The 25,403-nt window shown below is 37.9% G+C and overlaps 1 protein-coding gene across 4 annotated transcripts in view; it reads left to right on the forward strand.

The window, feature by feature from the left end:
- PCDH15 (protocadherin related 15) overlaps window positions 1-25,403 on the forward strand; it is a gene marked incomplete at both ends in the record, with an annotated part of 380,170 nt that overhangs the window by 93,547 nt on the left and 261,220 nt on the right. For all 4 annotated transcript variants that reach the window (XM_082311053.1, XM_082311051.1, XM_082311054.1 and 1 more), the window contains 3 exons: window positions 6,023-6,183; window positions 10,431-10,586; window positions 20,686-20,805. In XM_082311053.1, coding sequence (XP_082167179.1) covers window positions 6,023-6,183; window positions 10,431-10,586; window positions 20,686-20,805 — 437 coding nt within the window. The remainder of the gene's footprint in view (window positions 1-6,022; window positions 6,184-10,430; window positions 10,587-20,685; window positions 20,806-25,403) is intronic.

Below are 25,403 nucleotides of genomic sequence, written 5' to 3' on the forward strand. Positions count from 1 at the left end.
GTGAAAAAACCCCACTGCTTCAGAGTGCAGAAGTGATGAGTTTCCTTCCATCTATTGACAGCTATTGGTACTTGCCCTCACTGCAGCTCAGTGCGTGTGTTTGTGTGTGCGTACTAATTTTTCTTTTCACTTGTCTTTTTGGAGATTTACCTCCTTTCCCATAAGTGAATATGTCATGTTGCTCACGTAATGTACCGTGTCTCTGTGGCACAGTGCGCCAGATACCTGATTCTTTCCTAAAGTTGCTTCTTCCAGATGGATACCATAAAAAATTCATAGTTGGTGTTCCAGGGTAGGAAACACAGTCTATGTTTAATGTAAATTCTCTGAATTGTTATTTGGACTTGTTATACAGACTTGATTAATATGCTGAAATGAAAAATATGTTCTGTGTGAACAGCAGAATATGATTGTTTTATTATCTTTAGCCTTTTTGTACATTATACAGCTGAAGTAGCTGCTAATGTCATTTGGCAATATTGGATGTTAATCATGCTGTTGTAGGTGGTTTTTTCTTTTCATCAACTTGGAAAATAAGAATAACAAGTTTTAGACTGTTTTCAAAGAAAGGATAAGTACATTTGGCTGATGAAAACTTTGGAGGGCTATTATACTTCTGCCTTGGCTTCAGACACACTTCCCTTCAGGCTTCAGCTTCAGCCCTGTAGCTTGTAGGTGCTCAGGTGCTTCTGGGATCTCACAGTTTTCTGCACTGAACACAGCTGAAGCTGAAAACAGCCCATCTAGTACTGAGCATGTGGAAGGCTACATGCTGTTGATGTTGTTTACAAGAGCCTCGTTGAGGGTAAGGTCTGTCCAATTTGGATTTTGTATTTCTGCAGAAATACAGCTTAATTGGTCGCATTTAGGTATATCTCTTCAATGTCACTGGGACTGACCATCCATGATGTCAGGCACAAAGTTGAGCCTTTGCCTGGTGCAACCCTTTGGTAGTGTTACTGGGGAGGTGGGACGTGCTCCACATGCCTCGAGCTCGGCAACTGCAGAAAGAGAAACCCTGGCTCTCTTTTGTCTTTTTAGTTATTGCCTCAAGTAGGAAAAATACGATGCTTTCCTCCAGCTGTGAGTGTAATTTTTGAATTTGAAATATTATTTGTAGAAGTAAACAACCCCCTTGTTTTGTAATCCTTGCAATTAGGCAACTGATGTGAATGCCTCTTAACTCCTAAAAGTAAAGTGCTGCGGGTTTCGCTCTACCAGATACTGTTTTCTGATTCATGTGCCGGCATAAGGGTTATTCCCAGACCAGTTGTAATTCACTGACTCTTAAAACAGGGCTCTGCTGAAACATTCAACTAAAATAATCCCAAGATGTGTTAAATCATTTAATAAGTGAGTCCTCACTGAGCAGTGCAGGTCTGCTGTCTTTAGTAGAGCATAAACTGCAAATTTCGTATTTCATGGTTTTTGCACCTGAGTCCCTTGTAATGCCCTTCCCATAGAAAGATCACCTTTCTGTGGTCACCTTCTATCATGGAGGTCGATCTGTAAAAACAAACCCTTCCCTATTATTTCAGTCTAATAAAGGTTTTTCGGCTTCTGGATTCCTCACAAAGGAATAGTCTAGTGCAGAACTATTGTAATAATGTTTACAGTGCTTTGTAATTTTTATTTTTGTTGTCTCGTTTTGTAGCTACTTGTTGAATAATTCCCAACAAACTCAGAAAACATTTCTGAGTATATGTCATTACTTTCATAAAAATAGTATTACACCTGAAAATAACAGGTCTTTCCTCTCTTGTACAGTCTGTTGGTTTCTGGCTTTTTTGTTCTTTTTTAGCCAACAACTTGCTTGACTTTGATTCCTTGAGGCTTATTCTGTCTTAATCCCTTGAGAATCTCTATGGTCTTTCCACAAGACATCTCGGTCATCATCAGGCTTCGGTGAAGGTGGAAAATCAGCCAAATTGTGGTCTCCACACAAGATGAAAAGCTCTTCTTAAAATCTACTTGTGTTGATGTGCAATTTAACCTTCACATCAGTCTTTCTTCTTTTTTTTTTTTTTTTTTTTTAATTAGCCAGGAAAAATATCACTAATTCTAGTCCCAGATGTCCTTTTCAATGACTTCTGCACACAGGGCAGAAATGCAAGGAATAGTGTTGAAACGCTATTAAACATTTGGACGTTTGAGTGTAACTTCCCAGAAGTTGGATACATGAAATATGAATCTCCATGGACCACCTCTCTCCTCACCGTGAGTGGCAGCATCCTGTTCAGGTGCCCTCAGCAGACTTTGACCAACCCCTCATCCTCCCCAATACTGTAAAATTGAACTTGCAATGTAATTGCAGGAGAAGGTATGTAACTTCTATAACAGGGTAAAAGATTTCACTTCAGCTAGAGCATTATTGGAGCTTCTGTTTGTGCAAAAAAAATTACAAAAGCAAATGGGCTGAGCGTACAGTATTAGTGCATTGCAAATATCGAGGGATATGTGTGCTTTTGTGCTCACGTGTATGGAGAGTTAATGGATAAACTGTTGATGCAGTCGCATTGAACTGCATGTATTCAGCTTTATTGTTCGTAGGTTACCTCCCTAGCATTTTAGGCCCAGGACAGAGGCAGGATGTAAGGAACAAAATGATAGATATCTAAAAGGGGGGGGGGGGGAAGACCCCAATGTCAGATTCTTTGTAAATTAGAAGAAGAATACTTGAAGGATGGCTATTAAAAGGCTTCTTTGCAAACTGCCGTCTCTTGAAAACAGAGTATGAGTGCCTCATGAATATCTGGAGAAAAACCAGTCCATTTTTAAGACCAAAAGAGTCACTGTATCAAAACAAACCAAATAGAAGTGCTTTGTTAAATCAAGCAGATAGCTATTATAGAGTGCAGCAGAGAAAAGTCGAATGAGATGCAGAATTCAAAGCAGTGAGGCCAGTTAAGTAGCAGTGGTTTACTAGAGACTGTACAAAATCAGTCATCACATCAAGATTTTAAGTTGATTAAATATTTTTTTAAAAGTATGTAATTGTAATCATTTATTCTCAGGTTCATTAAAAATTAAAGTTGTTTGAGCTCTTTAGCCCTTGCAGAAGGCCGAGTTTGGCAGAAGTTGGTCTTCTAGAAACTAGGCAAGGGAGGACAAAGCCTCCTTGGACAAAGAACAACAAACCATGGTGTTCGTAGCCTATACTGAACCAAAGCTGCCTGTAAATGCCAGGTAGTAAAATATTTGGTGTATGCCACCGTAAGGACACTGCTAAAACCACTGTTGACTTGTTTTGCGGCACTTTCCTCTTTATGGAGATGTTGCAGTTTAAAATTATGCTTCTTTTTTTGCTTGTAACTGAACTGGAGCACAATCCTTAACATACGGAAAGTGCTTCTGATATTAAGGCCCTTGTGTCTTGCCATTTCCAAATGCACACTGTCCCATGAGGAATTTATAGGTGCCTTTGAGGTATGTATTTTTTCCTCTGATTACTTGTGTGTGTTTTATGGAAGGGTAATCACTACCTTCACAGGGGCACAGCCCCGCAGACTATTTTATTAGCAGTCAGAGCTCTGCCACGATTATCGGTCTAATTCCTTTAGCGTTGCATACACTGGATTTCTCTACAGGCAGTCCGACTGCGAAGTCTGAAAGTAATTTCTCTTTGCTACTGTCACTTCAATCAGGACCTACTAGTGTTAGATTAGAGTCATAATCTTGAGTTTTGTAGAAACCAGGGACCAGTTTTCATTATAGGAAAATCTTTTTTTTTTTTTTTTTTTTTTTAACAATTTTCTGAGGAGAGAAATAAAATAAATTATATGTCACAATTGCTTAAGTATCTGAAAACATTGTATTGGTGGGCAGATGTGGTAGCTCTGTGTCCTGGTAACTTGTGCTGTGATGCTCCTTTGCTCCTCATGGACTTATTAGACTTCAACATGGGAGAGAAGACAGAAGCTGTTGGTGCTTTTTCCTTCCCCTATTTCCTAATCATCTGTTGCAGTATATTTTTCCACTACTTTCACAAGCTTCTCCTATTCCCTTTTCCGTGTCATCTGGTTACTTTAATTGCCGCAATTCTTCCATCCCTTAAGCTCCTTCTTTTCCCAGCAAGAATTTGTACATGTAATATTTTCTATAAGCACATTTTATAGATTTGCTATGTGCAGGTGGCCCTTGCTGAAATGCCTACTGCTGTGCCGTTTACAGGTGGAAACCGCAGATTTTTATTTCCTTTGAGAGTCATTCAAAGGGAGGTGTAGAGTCTTCTATTGGGATTAGTGCTGGTGAAGATGTAGCCAGAACTTGGACTTGGCCTTCAGGTCAGGTCTGAACAAGAAGACTGGAGGAATTAAAAGAACTGAAGGCGATAGGGTGACTGTGGTGTTATCTTGTTGGTTTTTTTGTATTTTTTTGTTTTGTTTTGCTTTTTCAAGGAGGCTTTTCTGAGGGCACCTTTTGTTCAGATGACTTCAAATTTGGATTGCTGACCTTTCTTTGCATCATCATCGAGGCACAATAATGAGGGCAATACACAGAAGCTGGGGGATTTTATAGATTTTAGAGAAATTGGTGACTAGATATAAACACTTTGAACTGTCACAGGGTTGGTAATTGGCTTGTTTTTCCTGGTGAAATCCTCTTTACATTAAAACTAGTGGTGGTCTCCCAAAAGTTGTATGCCAGTTCCAAGCTACTGGGTCAGAGTATAATCGTACTGACGGTATTACACAAGAAATTGTGCTGATAGCTGTAAAACACATGGGTAGCAACTGTGTTTCTCATGTGGCTAAAAGGGTATTGCTCCTCTAATGTGAAACCAGTCTTTGGTGCAAAGTTACGGATGGTTGCCAGTATTTCTTCCCATCATCTCTGTTGGGTTATACAAACTAGTTTCAAAATAAAACGATTGAAAAAAAACTTACTGTGGTGTTTTCCTCAATAGGACTGTAAACCAGTTTCCGGTGGCTAAGACCAGTAATTAGTTTTACTGTTTTATCCAGAAAAAGCATTGGCCCAACTCGGAACTGCTCCCCCCCCAGATGAATATATTTATACAGAGTTGCTGCTGTTATAAATTGAATGAGTAGAGAAACTTTACTCTCCGCTTTGGAATAAATTATTTGGGCCTTCATACAGGAGGTTATGTGATAAATGTTTTTAACTAATTGAAATGTTCTGTAGCTAGTGACTTTCACAGATTTTCTTCATAACTGTCGATGAACTTAAAGATCATTTCTTTTAATATTTCAGTGTGAAGAAAACTGGGTAGTGTTAATTTTTCAGAAAAATGAAATCTTAGAGAAGTGTTTATAAATACAGTGCATGCAAATCTGAGGCACCAGAGTGCAATGTTTAGGGTAGTCAGTCATGCTTGGCATTTGGAAAGTAAGTTGGAGTGTTTTACACGGGAAAGTATGTACAACGTGGGTACTGTGAACTGACTAATAGAGCTGTTAGGCAAGACTCTTATCTGATGGGATGGGACAAGAAAAGAAAAAAAGCATGTTATATGTTGAATAGATGGCTGGTCCTAATTAAGTACTACCTTTGTCTTGGTAGATATAGTTTTCATTTCTTTATGCTGCAGGTTAGTTTCCTGTTGCAGAGCAACCCAAGGCATAAAACCTCTTTTTTTTCCTGGAGAGCTTTATGTAACTGTTCTTTTTTTCCCCCTCACCTTGATGTGTCACTCTTGCTGTAGAAAATTTATTCCAGTTTTAGTTATTTCAGTGCTGTTGTTTCTTTGAGGTGAGATTGGGTGATGATTACTCAATGGAGAAAAAACTCATAATGTTAAATAGATACCTATATATTATCTTATTGTCAACTTACATTATTGTGCATTGCAAGTACTTCTTCTAGTATTGTCTGAAATAGCTACAGTGTCAGAGGCAGTTTTTCATTACAGATGAAAAACTTTTTAAACATCACTCAAAACATAAAATACCAGAAAATCTAGTTAGAAAGTAGTATTCTTAATGCTGCAGTTGTTATGAAAATACATAAAAATGTAGATGCACATATAAATTTCTCCCTCGTGTGTTTATTGTTTTTGCAGGCACTATCCTGGTTGACAATATGCTGATCAAAGGGACCGCAGGAGGGCCGGACCCCACCATTGAACTCTCCTTAAAGGACAACGTCGATTACTGGGTGATCCTCGATCCGATCAGCCAGAGGTTATACCTAAATAGCACTGGCCGAATTCTGGACAGAGATGTAAGTCCGGGGTTTACTGTTTGTTTTCTTTTCTCCCCATAGACATTCATTTCTGAATCTGTGTGTGCTCATAGAAAGACTGTAAACACAAGACCTGCTAGAATATAATAGCTGCATCTATCTTTTGTCCCCAGATGGATGCGAACAGAGTTAATTTGATTCTTTATTAGGACTTATTGGGAGCATGCAGAAACTTGACTGTTTCTGCACAACAAATATGTGGACAAACACAACAATAAAAAGTGAAAAAATAGATATGTGGGCTGGCAGAAATATATATCAACCCAACCTTGACTTGCTAACTGAATTAAAAACATTTTTATTGTGGTTTGCTGCTTTTGTCTGGAAGGAGAAGTGCTGCTCACCCCATGTCCCGTGACACTTATTAAAAGCCTGCTCTAACTGTGTACATTGCCTTATGAGATGTGAGAGGACAGCAAAGGAGTTGTGAATATTACCATTCACTTATAAAGCTTGACGTATTCAATTGAGAATTTACTAGTTTAGATTCTTTTTTTTTTAAGGCAGCGTAAAATTTTTGTGTTGTGCTCATTCCTAAGAGCATTAAAGAAATACTGTCAGGCTAAGTTTGATTTTCATGAAAAGAAAGATTAAAAGCACAAAATAAATAGGAGTGTTCTCATCTATGCTAATTTCATTGAAGAGAAACGCTCTAAAAATAGAGATATTTTCTCAGAGTGTTATAGCATTTTTGCAGTTCATCAGAATCTGAAAGGAAAATTGACTCAGAAGTGAATGTAATCAACATAGAGTGGTTTAAAGATCAGGACTTCTCCTTAGACTGTGTGAAAGTTCGTTTTGTATTAGCTTGATTGATTGATTTGTCTTTTCTATGTGTTTTGAGATATATTGATAAGTACCAGAAAAAACATGCAAATTTTTCTTCATTTCCATTTTTAGTTTAAAAGAGTTAATTGAATTCAGCTGTTCTTAATTTAGTTTTAATTCACAAACCGCTTTCATATGTGAAGCAAAGGTATGCAGCACAAACCACGGCAGAAGGGACACGGTAGCAAAAGCCTTTTTGGTGCGTCGGCATTTCCTCAAGTGCCAAACAGCTGTCTGCCTTTGAGGAGACATGCAGGTGCTTGAACATGTTTGGCTTTTCAGTTTTATTTTAAGTCAGAGCAAAAAGCAAGAGCCCCCAATGGGAGGTGAGACTTAAGAACCACTCTAGGAACTGTAGGGTCAATTCTTCACCCCACGCAAGTCTGCATATCCATATGGCATTAGGCAACAAAATTAATTCCTGTTAGATCAGTACTAATACTTTTTTTAAAGCCTTTTTTAGTGACACTTTTCTCTCTACAGGATCGTTTATCTGAGCTGCTTTACCTGAATCTAACTAGATGCTTTACCAAAACAACCTTGTCAAATGATTTGATTTCCAATACTAGTATCAGTCTAACTAAGCTCACAAATGCTTTACTTTATTATGAATATATACGGACACTTTAGAGCGATGTTCTTTGGAAGTAGACTCAAGTCACAAGGAAACAAGTGGAGGGTATACGTTTTCTTAATTATATAGAGGTCATATCAGTGGGTTTACATTGGTATTTAAGGGGGTGTTTCCTCTTTTTTTTTTTTTTTTTTTTACTATGAACTGTAACACTTCTTATCCCTAGGATTGTAGTGCTGGGTAAAATTACTCATTAGTGTTTATTTAAGTTTACTGGGGATATGAAAAGAAAATCTGAGATTTAAGGTAATTTGAGATTTTGGGTGTGAGCCCCACTGTAGCTGTCTTCTGTGGTCTCAATTGCTGTAAGTCACAAGCCAAAGAAAATGAAAGCAACCCTGAAAAACCCCACTGATTCAGTAAAAATGTGAGATGTCTGTCATGGACTTGGTTAATATGGCTCTTGCCTAATGGCTGTTTCCAGCCTTCAAGAACTAGAGCTATACTAACCCCTAAAATACAAAATCATTCAAGAGTGTGCGGTTCCTTTTTTTTTTTTTTTAAATAACAGTAGTAGTAAACTATTTTTCTCATCTTTCAAGTTAAAACCATGTGAAACTTAGTAGTACCAATAAAATTTGGGGGTTTATTAAGTTGAACCTTAAAATTCAATTTTTTATTACAGAGCAGAAATTGTACTCTCTGATTCACAAATGGTACATATAAGATTGCATTCAATATATTTGGATACTCTTCCCATTTTTGTCTCCAATGTGCCCACTTCTTAACTCCCTGCTGATTCAGTTAGCCTGATCCTGTTCTTTTTTATTACTTTTCTTGAAAGAAAATCTTATTAGATTCCAATGATTGATTTTACTAAGAATGACAGTATGTTTTCCAAACAAAATCAGATAAAAAGAAAATTCCAGACTTTTCTTCCAAAACTTTAAGTACTTAGGATGAATAGCGATAATTCAGAACTGAAGGTGAAAGGAACTGCTAAAAGGTGTCGGGAGAATTTGTCCCCAGTATCATAAACAGTTTGTTACATTGTGCCATTATGTATTTACATTTATTGTCTATATATGCCTAGATTGATGAGTGTTTGTTTAAACACCTGATTTTAAATCTAGGGACTAACCTAGCAGAAATTGGATGTATGTGAAAGTAATATTGGTCCTGTACTCTCTCATCTTTTACCAAAGGCCATGAACTATTTTCCCATGTTCTTGTGAAAAAGACCAAATCCAGATCGTTGTGTATTTACATATCTATCATTACAACTAATTATGTTTTTCTTGGACATTGCTAATAAATCTAGATAAACTCAGTAGCGTTTGCAATTTATTAAAGGTGGCCGAAAAATTCTTGGATCTTTTGCGAAGAATGCCAGCTTGAAAAATAAATGGAGATTATAATGTTAGAGGCTTAATTTAAGTTACAGATGATATTTGGTGTTCCTACCTGTGTTAGAAGGTCCATTGATAAAAGTAGAACCACATCATAGCATGTCTGCAGATTTTTACAGCAAAGAGAATGGACTTCTAGTTAAAAGCTCGTGCTTTTCATTGCAGAGAAAGTTGAGGGTAAAATGTGTAGGGAAGAGTAGATATTTCATGTAAGATCTCAACACCACCATAAAGCCCCCTTCTTTCACCAAGTCTGCTGACTCTTTAAAAACTGGTTAGTGCCAAAGTCCAAAGGGTAAAGAAAGCCATATGGTTCTAAAATCCATTATAGTGAAACTGGGAAAAAAATCAATCAATCAATCAAACTGTAGCATTTAGAATGAGTGAAAGCATAATTATGTAGATATATAATTATGGTATAATTTTAAGTCTCAGAATCTCAGTACAAAAACCTGTTTGCATTCACTGTACAGAATAGTATGGCACAGGCATCTTTAAATTACGTTCTTGAGTTGTTTATTCTCTTGAAGACTTTGAGGTTAATAAATATAAATTTATTCATTTTGTCCCTTCCCATGCTTGCTTGCTCTCTGCTGAGCATTAGATACAAAATCAAAATGGACTTGCTGTCAATATTTTATATGCCAGACTGTTGCTTCAGATATGTAAATTGGCACTTGCCATGGTGTGAACATTGTGGGCAGAAGTTGGGCTGGAATGCTCTATTTCCATAGCAGTCGTTCTGAATTTCCATTTCACCCAAAGCTGCCTTTTCTTTCATTCTTCTTAGAATTGTTTTATTAACTCAGGTAAGTAGTAATAGCCTTTCCAGCTTATCTTTATCCATTCATCAAGTTTGGGAGGTTTTTTATTTGAATATTATGACGTTCACTGGAGTAAAAACAATAGGGCTTTGGATTGTCTACACTTAAAGGTGACCAAGTTGTTTCTGTATTACTTGGTAAATGTAAGTGGTAGCATATTGAATTTATTTCTGACTTGACCTTTCAATTCCAATATTAATAAACCAAAGGTTAAAATGTGTGACATTTTCTAGATATCTTTCAATAACCAGAAGATGTTCAAAAGATGTGCTTTGTGTTGTTGTCCTCAAGGGAAGTGTGAAGGGCTAGTAGTGCTAGGAATTCTTATTTCTGTGTTAGCACATACAGCTGGCAAAGTTCGGTCTGCAAAATACAGCTTTGAGATGTGTATGTCTACTTAAAATATCGCCAGCATGAGTTGTAGTTGGGACACTCTCACAGAAGCTTTTTAGTCCAGACATAGAGCATTAAACATAACACAGGCAGGCTGATGGGCTGTAAGCGAACCTGAGCAATATTAACATCAGTGGAAAATGTAACTGTTAGTTCAGATTTTGACTACGTATTACAAAAATGTGTTTTCGCTTACAGCCGCCAGTGTCCATACAATCCATTGTGGTGCAAGTCCAGTGTGTTAACAAAAAGGTTGGCACCATTATCAACCATGAAGTACGGATCGTGGTGAGAGACAGGAACGATAACTCGCCTCGGTTCCAGCAGCAGCGATACTACGTGGCAGTAAATGAGGTCAGAATCACTTACCTTTTTTCCTCTTTCTCTTTTGTGTGGTGTCATTGCTAAATGGCAGCTTTCAGTTCTTTCACTTCTCATTTGAAAACCCAGTACATTCAGTTGTTTTAAAATCAGTTCCATTTGTGTTGCTTTGGAAAAACACAGCACAGACAGCATACTTCAGTTTTTAGCATGTAAGCTGTTCTTCCTTTTTCTTAATGAATACGAAGACAAGCACACTTTTCATCAGGATGCTTGTAATATTGCAGAAGACACTAGAATCTGAAGCTACGTCTCAAGGACTGAAGCATTAATTTCTGTTAAATTTACAAAATGTTTCACTGCATTATGCAGTTGTATCAACAAACCTGTAAGTAAAACAAATGTATTTATGAAAAACAAATGTAAAGCAAATAGTTCAAAAGGTTTTATTGACAATATTGCAGCTTGACAAAGCGCAGTTTTGGTTTATTGTTGTTTCTCTTTTTTTAAATGATGTCTGTGAATGGAATTATTTTGCTTTATCTTTTTATGGAATAAAGAGCAGTGGCTTGGATTTCTCCATGTTATTTGAAGGAAAAATTTTATTTGTTTCTTGAGCTGGTACAACTTCATTTCACGTTACAGTTAGGTATTTTTATTCTATTAGGGACTGAATAATCTGCTAATAACCAGTACAAAGGATCTGTATTTTCAGGAAATTAGTATCCTGGGGCTTTAGTTAATAAGAAGTGGAAGTGGGAGCTTACATGTAGAAGTAGAAATGGCCAGACTGAAACTAAGAGGAGAATGGAAAGATGAGTCAGTCTTCTGCAGGTAAAGACGTGAAGAATTACAGTTGCATTTAAGAAAATAAAACCGGTAAATATGCAGCGTGCGTTGTGTCCATGTTGGGTGGGTTTTGTTTTGTGAAAGAGCGTGACTGCTTTCATGTTGTTTTGATTTTTTTTTTTTTTTTTTTTTTTAGTAGAACTGATTTGCTGTTCCAAAAAAACTTTCATAGTTTGTGTGTTTGGGAGATTCAGCTTTTCAGCGAGCCTGCGTATTCTGTTACTGTCACTGCATTGCTGGAAGTGACCGAGAGTGCAGCCGAGCGATGTGCAGGAGGTCTCATAGGCCCCAGGAGAGGAGTCGGGGAGTTGGTTGATGGGTTTAGGCCTAATTAAGCCAAAAGTATGGAGGGAAAAAAAACCCAACCCCATGTTATGTTTGAGTAGAGAGCTGAAGTTGAGATAAGGATATACAGGTTTTTCAAACTTAGTGGTCTCCTGACTGGTGGCGCCTTTTAAATTGAGATTGTTTTCCTACAGACAGATTTTTGGCAATCCCTTTACCGATGTTTCTTACCACCAGAATTTGGAGGTTACAAACTACCATCTGTATGAGTACCAGAAAAGTCCTCCTTATGCTTTTAAATTGTTTCAAGTTGGCCTTTGCATGGGAATTGTAATTTCTATGTTTTTGCAGACCTGTTGCAGAAGTGCTTCTGGTCTTGAGTAAAGACAACATAAACATTAGTCTGAAGTGCCTGTACGGGCTGTGAGGCAGGTCCCCGATCACTTCCAAGACCTGCTTAATTTTTGCAGTAAAACTGAAGGCAGTATGTCAGTGCTTTAACACTAAGAAAGCAAGGATTTTCCATAATTAGAAAGAAGTCCAAAAGACAGAGTGAAAAATGCACCATTTAAAATTATTTATATTAAGAAATTTAGCAATGTTGCAAGTATGTGCAATCATTTATTTGTATTACTATTGGGCAAAATGCAATGTTGTTCTTTCCACCAGTTGCAGTCCTGATTTAATTAGCTTCTTTGTTTTCATTTTATCACTGTTATGCTTATAGCTTCTGACATGGCACCGCTGTGCCCTTCAGCAGTACCCAGTGGGTTAATGCTCTCATTAACTAACAAAAAAAAAAGTTCGCAAAGCATCTCAGACTTTCTCAAAGGTTTTAGTGAGTGATTACATTTTTTAATGATAGCTTATTCTTCTAGTAATTGGCACTGCCTCTAGTGAATTTAACTAGAGGAATGCACTGGAATGAGGGTTTTGTGGTGATTTTTTGATTGCCTCTGGTCTTCTGTTTTTAGTTTGGTTGTAAACTAAAAAGTCCAGAAACTTTTCTCTTACATAAGTAACATAAAGCAAATCAAAGGGCAAGTAGATTTTATTATTTTATGTGAAATATTCTTTATATTTGAACTGTCTGCAACATACTAGAATTAATTTGTAAAAGAAGCCGAGGGTAATCGTAATACCAAAATAAATCCTAGTTTCACATGTGTCCTTTCCATTTGCACATAAAAAGGCATGGTTTAAAATTAAGCCCATAGTTTTCCAGGCGGCTTAGAATGAGCACCAAAACATATGTCAATTGTTATACTTGATAGGTTAGAAAAGGAGGATGTCTGTACTAAGACCAAAAACTCCCCTAATCCAGTGTATTTTCTCTGTTAGTGGCCCTTGCAGATGCTCAAGGAAGAGCATAAGGATTGGGAAACATGAACATGCTTTCCTGATGAGCTCACCCAAGCTCCAGTCACTTGTAGCTGTAAAATATGTTAGACCAAAGGCAGTGTATGTAATTGATCATTTTTTTTTTCTTTCTTAGCTGCCTTGTGAACATATATATATTAAAATTCTTATTACACGAACTATTGACTAATCTGTATCAAACTCTTTCATGTTGTCACAGGCATCCGTCACAGCATCAGAAGTTGCATGGCTGTGAGTTCAGAAATACCATGGTAGCATTTACTTGATTTTTAAAGCCATCCTTCAGTTTAGGAATAGAGGACTTTATCATTAACACCTATTTGCTGATAGCCTCAGTATTTCTGAGTGGTAATGCTCCCGTTGGTCTCCCTTCTCCTACCTCTAAGTTCCCCCTCAAGTGCGTGAGCATGAAAAGAGCAAAATTCCATGCCTTAAGGCAAACTTCCCAAATCCTTCCAAATATGTGCAAGTATTAGTCCAATAACTATGTGGTCTCTCTTATGAAAAGGCCCTGGTCCCTTCCTTCCTTACTCAAGGTGTTTTAAAGCCTTTTTTCATCATGTCAGGTCTCATCTCAGGTATTGAGATGAGAAATACCATAATTTCTCACTGTATTGCTTCAAATATCTTCATCTGGATCCTAAAAATCCTGGGAAATCTCTATACATAGATAGATGTATACATGGCTCTATTTTGTGTATTGTCAAATGATCCTTAGGGATTTAAGTGTTTTCTTCTGTCATTCACACACTTGAACGTATAGAATACCCTTGGGTAAGGCGTTCCAGAACTAAAGTGTGCGGAGAAGTTAATGTTCCCCTCCAGTGCATGTGTGGTTTGAAAACATATCTTTTGCATTTAAGTGTAAAAATTATCATTATGTGTTTATTGAGGAAATACTTTTTTCAGATGTTAATTAGTCTATTAAAAGTATGGACTTTGCATATGTAGCTGCAGTATGATTGTTCTCGTACCATCTCATTGATGGAGCCTGTAATGTTTGTTTGACTTGGTGGCTTAGCTTAGAGTGGCAGTGCAGGTATTCATATTAAGTTATAGTTAAAATTGGGTTTTAAAGTTCAGCTTCTTACTTTAAAGTATACTTTAAATATGTCTGTTTCCCTAACATAGCTACCTGCTTTTTAAGCAAAGTGTTATCACCTGAGCATTTATAAATGAAATAGCTAATTAGAGTTAGTTAATAGGAAAAAACCCACCCTGCTTTTTTGGGGGGGAGGGGAGGAGTGGGGACAAGCAAAGGAAACACCCTGCATTTGTATGTGTGTACATATATAAATTTAGGTGCACACTTGTGTGTATATGTATGTGTAAACAGTCTCCATTGTCTCTGGTCTTCAGTAGTCATAGGGGGCTCATACAGGCACAAAATAGCCATCTGCTTAAAATTAACTGGCATTTTGTGCATAAGCTACAGTCAAGAAAATGAGTTTGTAATTAAGCTATTGACTTTTTATAGTTGTCTGGGTTATGAAACAGATTTGGAACATAATTCAGACAACTCCCAAGTAGTGCTGTTCTGACACCTGAGGTAACTGAGCTGATCGTCACTCTTGGGCTGCCCGCTACTGTGCGTGCCGCACCACGGAGCCCGTGCGCGCACTAGGACAGACACGGACTCTTTTCTTCCATGTCACAACTGGCCCAGTGCCGCTGCTCTGTAAGGAGCGTGGGGTTTCAGGTTTTTTGTCTATATTATAGCAGGCTCTGGCCTCACCAAGAGCTTAGTGCAGCACAGGCGCGGAAGCCCTTTAGAGGGGTGCTACCATTTAGGAGCAAGTTTCCCTTTTCCCTTCCTTATGCTTTTTCAAGACAAAGTATGTAAGTGTCTCAGCCAAAAGCAAATCCAACTGCTATCCACAGCATTATGAATCGCCTCATAAAAATAAAAATGAGTTAAGGTTGATGTTAACATTTTTATGATAATTAGAAATACGCTGCAGGGTTATTTCCTTTGTTTTGTGTGTTTTATATTTTTATTCAAATGAAGATATCACATCATTATTAATTTAGAAAAAAATCCTGGCAAAATGACATTAGCCTGGGGCTAAATTTGACCATGCATATTAGTGACTTAAAGATACGAGTTATTGCAGTATATTAAAACAAAGTTCTTTAGTTAGGTTGAAATTCAGAAGAATTATACAACTTGCTTAACACTCTACAGGCAGATCTATAGTATTGCCACAACGGTTTTAAATACATATAACCTAATACAGGGGCTAGAAACAAAAGTCTTGTACTACTAAGGCAGAATTGTGGTTGTCTGTGTTTTGTGTTAAACACAACTTATCTTAATGAATTTTATCTTGTGTAATACAAGATACAATTATTTTATATTATTATTTTATACAATGTATAAAAATACATTTTATCTTGTGTAATACACTAATTCTAGGTTGCATTGCCTGGGTTTTATAAGACTGATTTTTTTTTTTTTTTTTAATTAATTTTTCACATGAGCCTTACCCAAGTGCTACAGAGGTATTGGTAAGCTCAGGAGCATTTAATAACAGGGTTTTTTTGGAAATGGTAGTGGATTTACTAGGATACTGTTTGAAGTCAGTGTTGCTTTATTAAACATATATAACCTTATAGCTGATGAGAATTTTCTGTTTGCAAACCAAAATTTTAGAGTTGGCAGAGATGGGAATCCTTTGCAAAATGAGTGTGTTTCTTGAACTTCAGTCGTCTTAAAACTTTGGCTTTGGGCTGTTGAGAGTTATAACTTGTGCTGAATTTTCATTGCTTCTGGTGTAATTATTCATATCTTTTTCCTTGTGGTATTGAAATAATTAATCTCTGCAGGTAGACATCATCAAAAGAATATTAGCTCAGAATGATTAACTGTAAATATTACTTTGCTCTGCTGTTTAGGGCCACTGTGAAAAATTATTCATTTTTAACTTTGTAAATAGGCAATAATAAGAAAATTTATTTTCAAAATGTTTTATGGAAGTGTTCAACGTTCCTGTCTGCATCTGACTTCTAATAGACATAAATCATGTTGAAGGAAATTTTTAAGCATTACGGATGTTGACTGTGGAAGAATAAGATTCATTGTGTGCATTTCCTCTCTATTTTTTAATTGCATTCTTTTGAAATCTTGCTTGTTTCTTGTCATCATGGTTCTTTTTCACCACGTTGAATTCCCACACAGATTATTATCCTCAAACTGTCGCTAACGCTCATATAAGTTTTTCTTTACAATTCCTAACGTTTTATCTTGCATAAGGTAAGACACTCAGAATGGTCAGTCAGTTTACTACATAACTTCAGTCCCTTCCTGTAGGAGATACTAAAGTTTAATAAGGAGAAACAAAGTTCCTCTCCAAGGTATTCTCTGAAGTAGGCAGTCTAACGGGAAGGAGACAAGTGGGGCTCTAGAGATAGCTGAAGCAATGCTTTCTGGAGCCGTTTTTGGGTCCTTCTGAAAGACTGCAAAACAAAGGAGCTGGGAACCCCTCTGTGGACGTATTTCCACCACCTCTGACTGCCAGAAGACTTGGTGGTGGAAGACTTTTCAGAGAATGAACTGAGTTGGAAACTGGGGAAAATGGGTGCTGTGCAGAATCTCTCTCTTACAGGTTGACATAGGAATGACATGGGGTGGTTTGAGCTCTAGATAAGTCTTTGCTGTCTAGAGAGCATGTGCATCTACTTAAGAATTAATTTGATCACTGGTTTGAGAAATTATATATATTATATAGTATACAATACAAAACCATCTTGACATTCTGCTTTTTGCCAATGCCAAAAATCTGATGAGCCAGTTTGTTCTGCTTGCACACGCATGTATTGAAATAGCATGCCCATTTTATGTCTGTGCGAGATCGAACCCAGTCTTTTCAGCTTGCTCTTTTAGCTTTTGGATATGTGTTTTAGATACTTCCGTAATATTTGCTAGCAAAATAGGTCTTTAATTCCTATGTTACTTGTCTTTCTTCCTAGGAATGCAGTTCCTCACGGGCTGTTCACAAAATAAGTAATCTTTATTTAAACAAGAACAGTGGGATTATTCACGTTGATAACTCTGTGTGTGTGTGTGTGTATAGTTACATTTCATAAGGTGAACTGAGTTTCTTCTTATTGTTCCAACAGCAAAATGAATGGTGATAGCAGTCTGTCAGAAAGCCCTCACAAATTGTGGGTAGAAGAGATATTGCTGGCTAATGGTAAATCCTTGCAATGTTGAGATCTCAGTGTGAAAATATTGTGTAGCTTTGAATGCTGAGTGCCTCTCTCAAATGATTAGAAGTGGAGTTTGAGGCATTTAATTAAGAGCTCATATGAATTTTTCCAAAGGCTGCAGTAATCTCTAATGTGAGATCTTGGGCAGACTGGGAAGTTGAGTGAAAGGAGTTAATTTTTTCCTAACTTTCAGGAAGAGGGAGTGGCAGGGGATTTTTTTCAGTGTCCTTTCTAACATCATTTGTATTGCATAAAAGAAAATGTAGATAACATAGAAACCTGCGTATTAGGTTCATGAAGGTCTGCAGTCAGTTATTTTGGATGTAATACACTAAATCCAAGACTTTAGCTTTTGACTTTTACTGCATGCAATTGTAATTCTGGTGTTTACTGCTATTTCCTTATTACAACTGTCTCCTTTGTTATCACTTAATGATGTGCTTTACAGTGCTGGAGCCTTTTTATGTTAGTCATCATTTATCTGTACCTTGTCAGGACCCCAGTACAGGTTGGATGAAACAGAGCAAATAACTATTGCCGAGCAGAGCTGCTGGCTGAATTCAGTGGAAACCAAGCATTTACGTGCTTCTGAAAAGCAACAGAGCTCTTGGCATCCCTCAGCTGTGAGCACTTGTGCAGGTCCAGCCCTTCTTCCGCCTCTTGGCAGCCGTGGAGGTACCCGGTTAGGGCAGTCTCGACGTCTGGGACGTGGCGCTGGAGCTCTGCCCTGTCCCTTTGCAGGACATGGCGTTACAGCGGCCGGCTAGGGGAGCGGTACCAACACCTCCTTGGGTGTCTCAGCTCTGGAGCTGTTCTGAGGTGACAGGACTTTTTTAATAGAGATCTGTCGTTTGATTTCCAGTGGTAGCTTCTCCCTCTCCTGAGAGCACGCTGGTGTGACAGCTGCCTGCAGGTGTTGAGCAGGGAGCACTCCTTCTGAGAAACGGGTAGGCAGCCTAACGGAGCGGCGCAGTTAATGAGCATGGTGTTTGACAGCATGTTCCCTGCCCTGCTTTCCAGCCTGTTTCACAGGTGATGTCTTCAAAGCTGCTCCTCTCTGCTTCGTTTGGGAGCACTAAGGCGTTTTTGTTTTGACAGCAGAAGTATGAGAGACTTCCATCGCGTGCCAACCCCTGACAAGCCAGTGGAATGCCCAGCTCTTTCCACTAATGAGACTGTATCATTTAACCAATGATTAATTGGTCAAACGATTTTATTTAGTGTTGCACTGGGTGCCTGTGCCCAGGTGGGGGCTCAAGGGCCTCTGTGAGGAGGGTCTGGGGCTGCCCCGGGCCGGGCACAGCCGGTTCCAGCTGGTTCCAAGGGCCCCAGCACAGGGCACAGCCCAGCCCCTCAGCCAGGCCGGTGGTGGCTCAGGTAAATGGATTTAAGAAAGGGGAAAATGCTGTGCAGCAGCGAGGAGTGAGGAAAAAATTGTGAGGAGGAGAGGAGTCCAGAGTGAAGGAGTGAAGCTGAGCCTTCGGAAAAGGGTTGGGATAGGGGAAGGTGCTGTATTGTCTTTGTTTGTCACCGTCCAAATGTATTTTGAATTGGCAGTATGTTAAACTAATTTTCCCCAAGTCGAGCCTGTTCTGCCTGTGAGGGTAATGGGTAGGTGATCTCCCCGCCTCGACCCTCGAGCGGGTTCATCTGATTTTCCTCCCCTGTGCTGTTGAGGAGGGAGGGGGTGAGAGGGCACCTGGGAGGGTGGCTGGCGGCCGGCCGCGGGCAGCCTGCCATTCGTGGGGGAAAAGAAACTACAAACCCTCCTGTAAATTTCCCAGATTTTATTTTCAGGTTGCTTTGTTCTTCAATCTGCTTACAAAAACATGAGAAAACCCCTTCTCCCCTACGCGTGCACTTTGTCATTAACCAGTAAGTTATCCTCCTTGGTTTATGACAGTTGACTCTGACTTTATACTGTCAGGCAAGGCTCATCTTTCTGAGATGATTGCTCTCCTGAATTATTGAAAGGCTGCTGCTGTACCAGAGGTACAAGGCGGAGGCTCTCTGCGAGGTAATGATCTTGCAATTAGTAGGCACGAGGGAGCAGTCAACTTCCGACACCCCCATGTGACGCTTCTGCTATCTATACCAATAGTAAGCAAGTCAAGTTTGTAGCAAAACATAAGCATACATAGTTATTGTGGCGTAAGTGTAGATAATGTGAATAAGTATTGTAAATTAAACCCCACCTGTATCATAAAAAAAGGCTTCGAATTGGTGTTTTTTATTTCAAAGACTCAGTATTCTCAGCCCTGAAAATACTTGTCAGAGAACTCTGTCAGCCATTACACTCTTAAAGTAATTAGCAGCTTTATAAATAAAACAAGACCAGGAACTATGACTATAGGAGGAAATGGGCAGTTAATTATTTGCTTTATGTTGTGAACTATAAAATACGAATGTGAAATAGCATCCACATTTGCAACAAATGTTTGAATGGCTCTTTGTCCTTTGCCACCTTCTCTTTTTACAGCATTTCAAACCTTTTTTAGACCCTATAAAGATGTCCAACAACTTAATGTAAAATTTGGACAAAAGAAGAGGGGTCAGTGCGTGTCTGTGAATTCAAGGGCCAAAAATTTGGGTGTGATGATAGCAGCAGCAGGAAGCATGGCTAGGAGCAATGTCTCTGTTGAATCCAGAACTGTTTGTTCATTTGTTTTTCTCTTTCGGGTTGATTACTCACAAAGTTTTCTGAATATTAAAATTCAGAAATGATAACTCCCAAGAAGTCAGTTGGACTTCTGTCCTTGATATCAATGGGTCTTGATTTCATGCTATTTATCTACGCTAGGATAATTATGAATTGATTCATTTTCAAAATATAATTTTATGGGTATTCAATTGCTGCCAACAAAACATTGGAGAAACAGCATCATTCTTGTGTTTGTTTAAAGCCATAAAGTTCTCTGGGTGTCTGTGTTTGCATGTAATAATATTTATCTGGTGCTATTCACATTGTTATGAAGACACTGTTAAATAAGTTCTGTTTACTTTTGCAGCTCATCTGCATTTTCCTTCCTGAGTCTGAAAAAGTAGCTTTTATTTTTTTAATCTATTTATGTTTATTTCATGAACTCTTTCATTTCGAAGACTTTTTTTTTTTTTCATCTTCAGCTTTTTTAATACAAATGGGGTTCTGTCCTGATGCAAATGCTCTGTGGAATAAAAATGGAAATTGGTTTCACTCTCTATGTGACGCTTGGCATCAGTTAAAATACATTGTGTCTAAATAGTTGCTTGTACATGAGGTTCCGGGGCGAACAAAGGAGAGGAGAGAATGTCAACCTTGCATTATAGACCACAGTTATGAGGAGGGGGGGAAGCTTTGCAAACAGTTCTTTAATTGTTTCTTGTATACCTTAAGGTTTTAATGGGTATCTGTCCGTCTCTGTTGTTGCAGTTAACTCCAGTTGGAACAACCATCTTTACAGGATTTTCTGGAAACAATGGTGCTACTGACATTGATGACGGTCCGAACGGCCAGATAGAATATGTCATCCAGTACAATCCTAATGATAAGGTAAGTGCATTTAGCTTTTTTTTTCCATTCAGGTGTGTGTATCTATATACACCTTGAAGCAGCAAATGAACAAGTGCTTACTGTTTGACTTCATAAAGAAATTCTTTCCTTTGTGATATAGAATATCCTCTCTGCCTGTGAGCCTTGCTTGCCATGTAAACACAGCTGAATTAACCTTCCCTTTCATTGCCATGCTGTTAGCAGCTGGATTACTTCAGTATCAATCATTAATAATCCCCCGTCTTCTCCAGTGTTGTTCACACACTTCATCTTGGTTTTGGCATGCCTTTTCAGTCCATGATAGGTAGTTGTATTTACTCCTACACATTTATACCTAATAGATTCACAGCTAAGAAATATTCATAGGCATGGCTAAGTTACTCTCAAAAGAGACATTCTGGCTTTTCTCATGGAGCTATTTATATTTAAAGATCACTGTTTTAAAAAAAGAGGGATCTATATTATAAAAATAAAACACTAGTGATCCCTACCTATTATCTTTGCAAACACATACTTTTAGAGACAAAAAGCTTAAAGTGTTAAAATAAATACTCTTTAGGGTCAGATGTGTGAATTTCTCTGTTATAACAAGGTTTTGCACATGGGAGATTTGTACGAAGTGCCCGTATGCGTTTTCGTAGCAAATTCAAAGTAATTTTACCAATCTTTTTTTGCAAACCAAGCTATCTTTTGCCATGGGCTAAGAGCACAGTTACTGTGGATCAGCTGATGTGATAATTTGTTAAGCAGGCTAACCTGATTATGTATTCATCCCAAAGATGACATAGATGTTAAAGTGTGGGGGGAAAATATATAGTATATAGATTTAGTAACTTCTCAATGAAATTCCCTACTTTTACTTAAGGGGAATTTGAGCAGAAATAGTTTTATGGGAAAACAGCAATCTGATTTTCAGTTTAATTAGAAGTGTAGGCACACAAGTTCTAATTCAATTTGCACCATTTAAGCTGTACACCTCGTAAAGGCTTCAGTCCTATTTCCTTTGAAGACAACAAGAGTTTAAGTATCTACTGAATTACAGCTAGCGCTTACACTTTTTAGGAGGTAGAATTTTGTAGAATAGTGACAGTATCAAGGAATAATTCAGTGTGATCTAATGATAAAAGTGCCTACTTTTTTACTTTTCACTGGGGTAATTGTTGATTTTTGCATAGCTGCATGCTGAGGCATAATATTGACTTACTATATACATATTACTAGGACAGAGATGGTTTCTTGAGAAACTTTGTAGCACTTTAAGCCACAATCTTTTGTGGGGAGCGTTGTTTTGCAAAGAGGCAATGTCTTTTTGACAAAAGTGGAACTGTGATCTTAGGTTTTTGGGAGATAGTGAATTTTCTGAATTTATATGTTATGTATATTGGGAATGATTTTGTTTTTTAAATGTTTGCAGTCATATCTTAGAGTTTAAATTGATTGCACAGACTTAAGCAGTCCCTTGAGTTATGACACTTACTTCAGTGAGACTGCTTAAATGAGTAAAATTACTAGCGCACGATGTGCGAGTTCATCATGTTACGTTCTCGGCTGTTCTCTGTACTGACAATATGTATGACTGAAGAGTTTCTCTCCTAAACATTATAAACAAAAGCAAGGATTTTTTACAGAAACAGTGAATACTAAAATGTTACGCTAACATCATCTTTTAACTGTTTGATAACAGAAGTGTTATAAATAAATGCTATTCCGGTACCACAAATATTTGAAAAGTAAATAGAAGGCAGGAAGGAGTGACAGGAGTGGACAAGCAGTTTCAAATTCACAAAAAAAGCCCAACCTTTTGAATTTTTCTCTCCACTCTTTTTTCTTACCCTTATAGTACTTAACAGAAACAGCTCAAATAATTTCTTCTGTTTCTCTAAAGACTATGAAAAATGTTGGCACTGAGAAAATGCCTCTTTCAGAAAATGCTTCTTCCAGATAACTTCAGAAAATTGGAAGTGTTTTTAAAAAAAAAATGAAACATTTTAGCATACATTGAATATGTTGGTATACTGAAAACAATAATAAATAAAAAAATCCAAACCCCTTAACATATTATTTCTGTTAGTGTATTGTGCCACGGTGAAATAAAGAGCTGCTTTGTATTTAATTTACTCTTAAGTCATAGCATTATATTGCTCAAAGGCATCCTGGGAAATCATTCTAAAAGCATCTCCCACAACCGCAGTAGCCTCAAGTTCAGCATAGGGTTTTGTCTAACCACTAAGGAAGGACATTATAGCATCCCTAAGTGGTTTGGGCTGTTGTTTTGCCATAGGAAGAGTTAAAAAAACTTTTCCTAAAACTTTTCCTATGTTACTCAGTGAAACGTTCTTGTTGAGGGATTTCCCTGGCTGGAACAACTACTTTGGAGTAGTTAGTTGCTTTATTGCATCTTTGCCTTACTACTTTTGTATTCCAGATTAGATAAATCTGATTCTTTCATCTGTAGATAGCCTTTATGCACATAATATTGCTTTACCTAGTGATGCGTTTTGTGCATGTGCTTGACAGAGATGACTTCTCATCATTGTAAGCTGCTTCATCTCAGCTGTCAACTTGCCAGAAAGTTACTGCATAGTATCTGCTACAAGTGGATTTTCTTCCTGAACCTGGAAAACGATTATACCATGCTCAAAAATGATGTGTACAGCTTAGTGCAAAATATATCTACTTTTCGACTTCTAGGATCCACCTCTGTTGTGTGATGAAGATGCCCGCAGTGTTGTTTGGCACCAATGACAGTCTCCTGCCTTAGAAAACGCAGACTGATTATAGCTCATAAGTTTAATTGGAGAGTAATTTAGGCATTTGAAAAAAAACCCTGTAAAAACAAGAGGTGTTATTCTAGAAATTCAATTTAACTTAATTATTTTGTGGTTCAATTGGGAAGATATATAAAAGCCAAGTAGAAAAATTAAATGCAAATCATACTTGACGTAGGGCTAGGCTCTAACTATCATGTAAAGGAATGCTATAAGTCTTTTCTTAGCTGTTAAAAGCTAAGGATCAAGTCAATTAACTTGCCAAAAAGATTGTGTCTCCTAATGCAGAGTGGATTTTTAAATCTCAGGGGGCTCTATTTATACCTGAAGGTTATTAAGATAAATGCATCCTCAGAACAAGTTCTGGACTCCCTCCTTACTAGCTGATTTTACTGAGATTCGTTGCATTGTATTTGGTGAGGATTCAAAATTAAACATTTTGAGTTTATCTGAAGTTAGGGAATATGCATAATGCTTTTGCTATACTGATTTTTCACCTATCATCTCTCTGGGGATTAAATTGAATTGTTATCCTGATGGCTTTCCCTGTTTTAAATTTGCTGGCCCATATTCAAGACTATGGGCCAACAAATGTTCTAAGTTATGAAGACTGCTGTACAAAAGCATTTTGTTGTCTCTGTTTTGAAGTGAAAGGAGAACCAGTTTTGTTCTCTTGGTGTATGCAGGTGGCAAAGCAGTGTCTTGATATTCCTGACTTCCAGCGTGCACTGGCTCATTTCAGTATTGGATGGAAATGCAACTGAGATGCGATGGTGTTGTGCACATCTTCTAATTGCCTTGGGGCTTCATTACAGTGTGGGTTGCAGTAGAAATAAGTGGCGTTTGCAGAGGGATCAGAGGCTTGATCTGATGTGGGTACCCTTCAGGAGCTGTGGCACAAACTTAGGTCTGGAAGTTAAGCTTTGCATCGCCACTGAACGACTTCATTTCTGTGCTGTGTTGGAGCACGAGGGGACTCCAGATATAAGCAGTTTGGGAAGAGGGTAAAGTTTTCTGCTGAAATTGTGCTAATCCTTCCTAACAGTTTAGGTTGTGCAGTTCCTCTTAAGTGCATCCTCATGCCAAGATCTGCCACAGAAAAGGCAGTTATCTTGAGAGTGCCTTGGCTGATTCTCAGCTGCAGAGTCTTTTCCAGCTGGTTCTGGCCTTTTAAATCAGAGATAAATGGGCTAAAGCAGTTACGAGAATCTTCCTTGCGAATTAGAAGCTGCACACGTAGGTGTGCATGTGCGCACATGGCATCATCTTGTATGGCAGTCAAAGATACTACCCATTAGTTGCATAGGTCGCAACCTGCTTGCTTGTTTGTCCAAATACCATTAAAAGAAAGGAAGCGGGGGGGCAAAAGCAGTGAACCTAACCCTACTAGGTTCTTCCTTCTTCCAACAGTAAGAGTCTGTTCTAATTTCCTGTTTTGCCTCAGTATAAATATTGTAATCAATTTTTTTTTCAGTGGGAACTATGTATTATTTATCCAAAAAGATGAGTGCCAAGCTCAGACACAAGCAAAGAGTGTCTCCAGTTATTTAGCCGAGTCTGTGATGCACTTCCCAATCCTGTTTTCCTGCACACCAGAAATATCTGCAACATGGTGAATTTAACAATCATTATCATTTATTTGCTGAAAAAAACCCCTGCAATATAAGCAGATGTTTCAACTTTTAGAGGGAAAAAAGGCCTTGTTATGTTATCTGAGGAAAGAATAGTACTCTGTGCCTCTGCAGTGTTTTCTGTGGAGAGATTTTGGAATATTGTATTGCTATTACGTGTTCAACCTACTTAAATGTCAACTATATTCTACATAGATTG

The sequence above is a fragment of the Platalea leucorodia genome (assembly GCF_965183815.1).
Source record: "Platalea leucorodia genome assembly, chromosome: 4".
Taxonomy (NCBI): Eukaryota; Metazoa; Chordata; class Aves; order Pelecaniformes; family Threskiornithidae; genus Platalea; species Platalea leucorodia.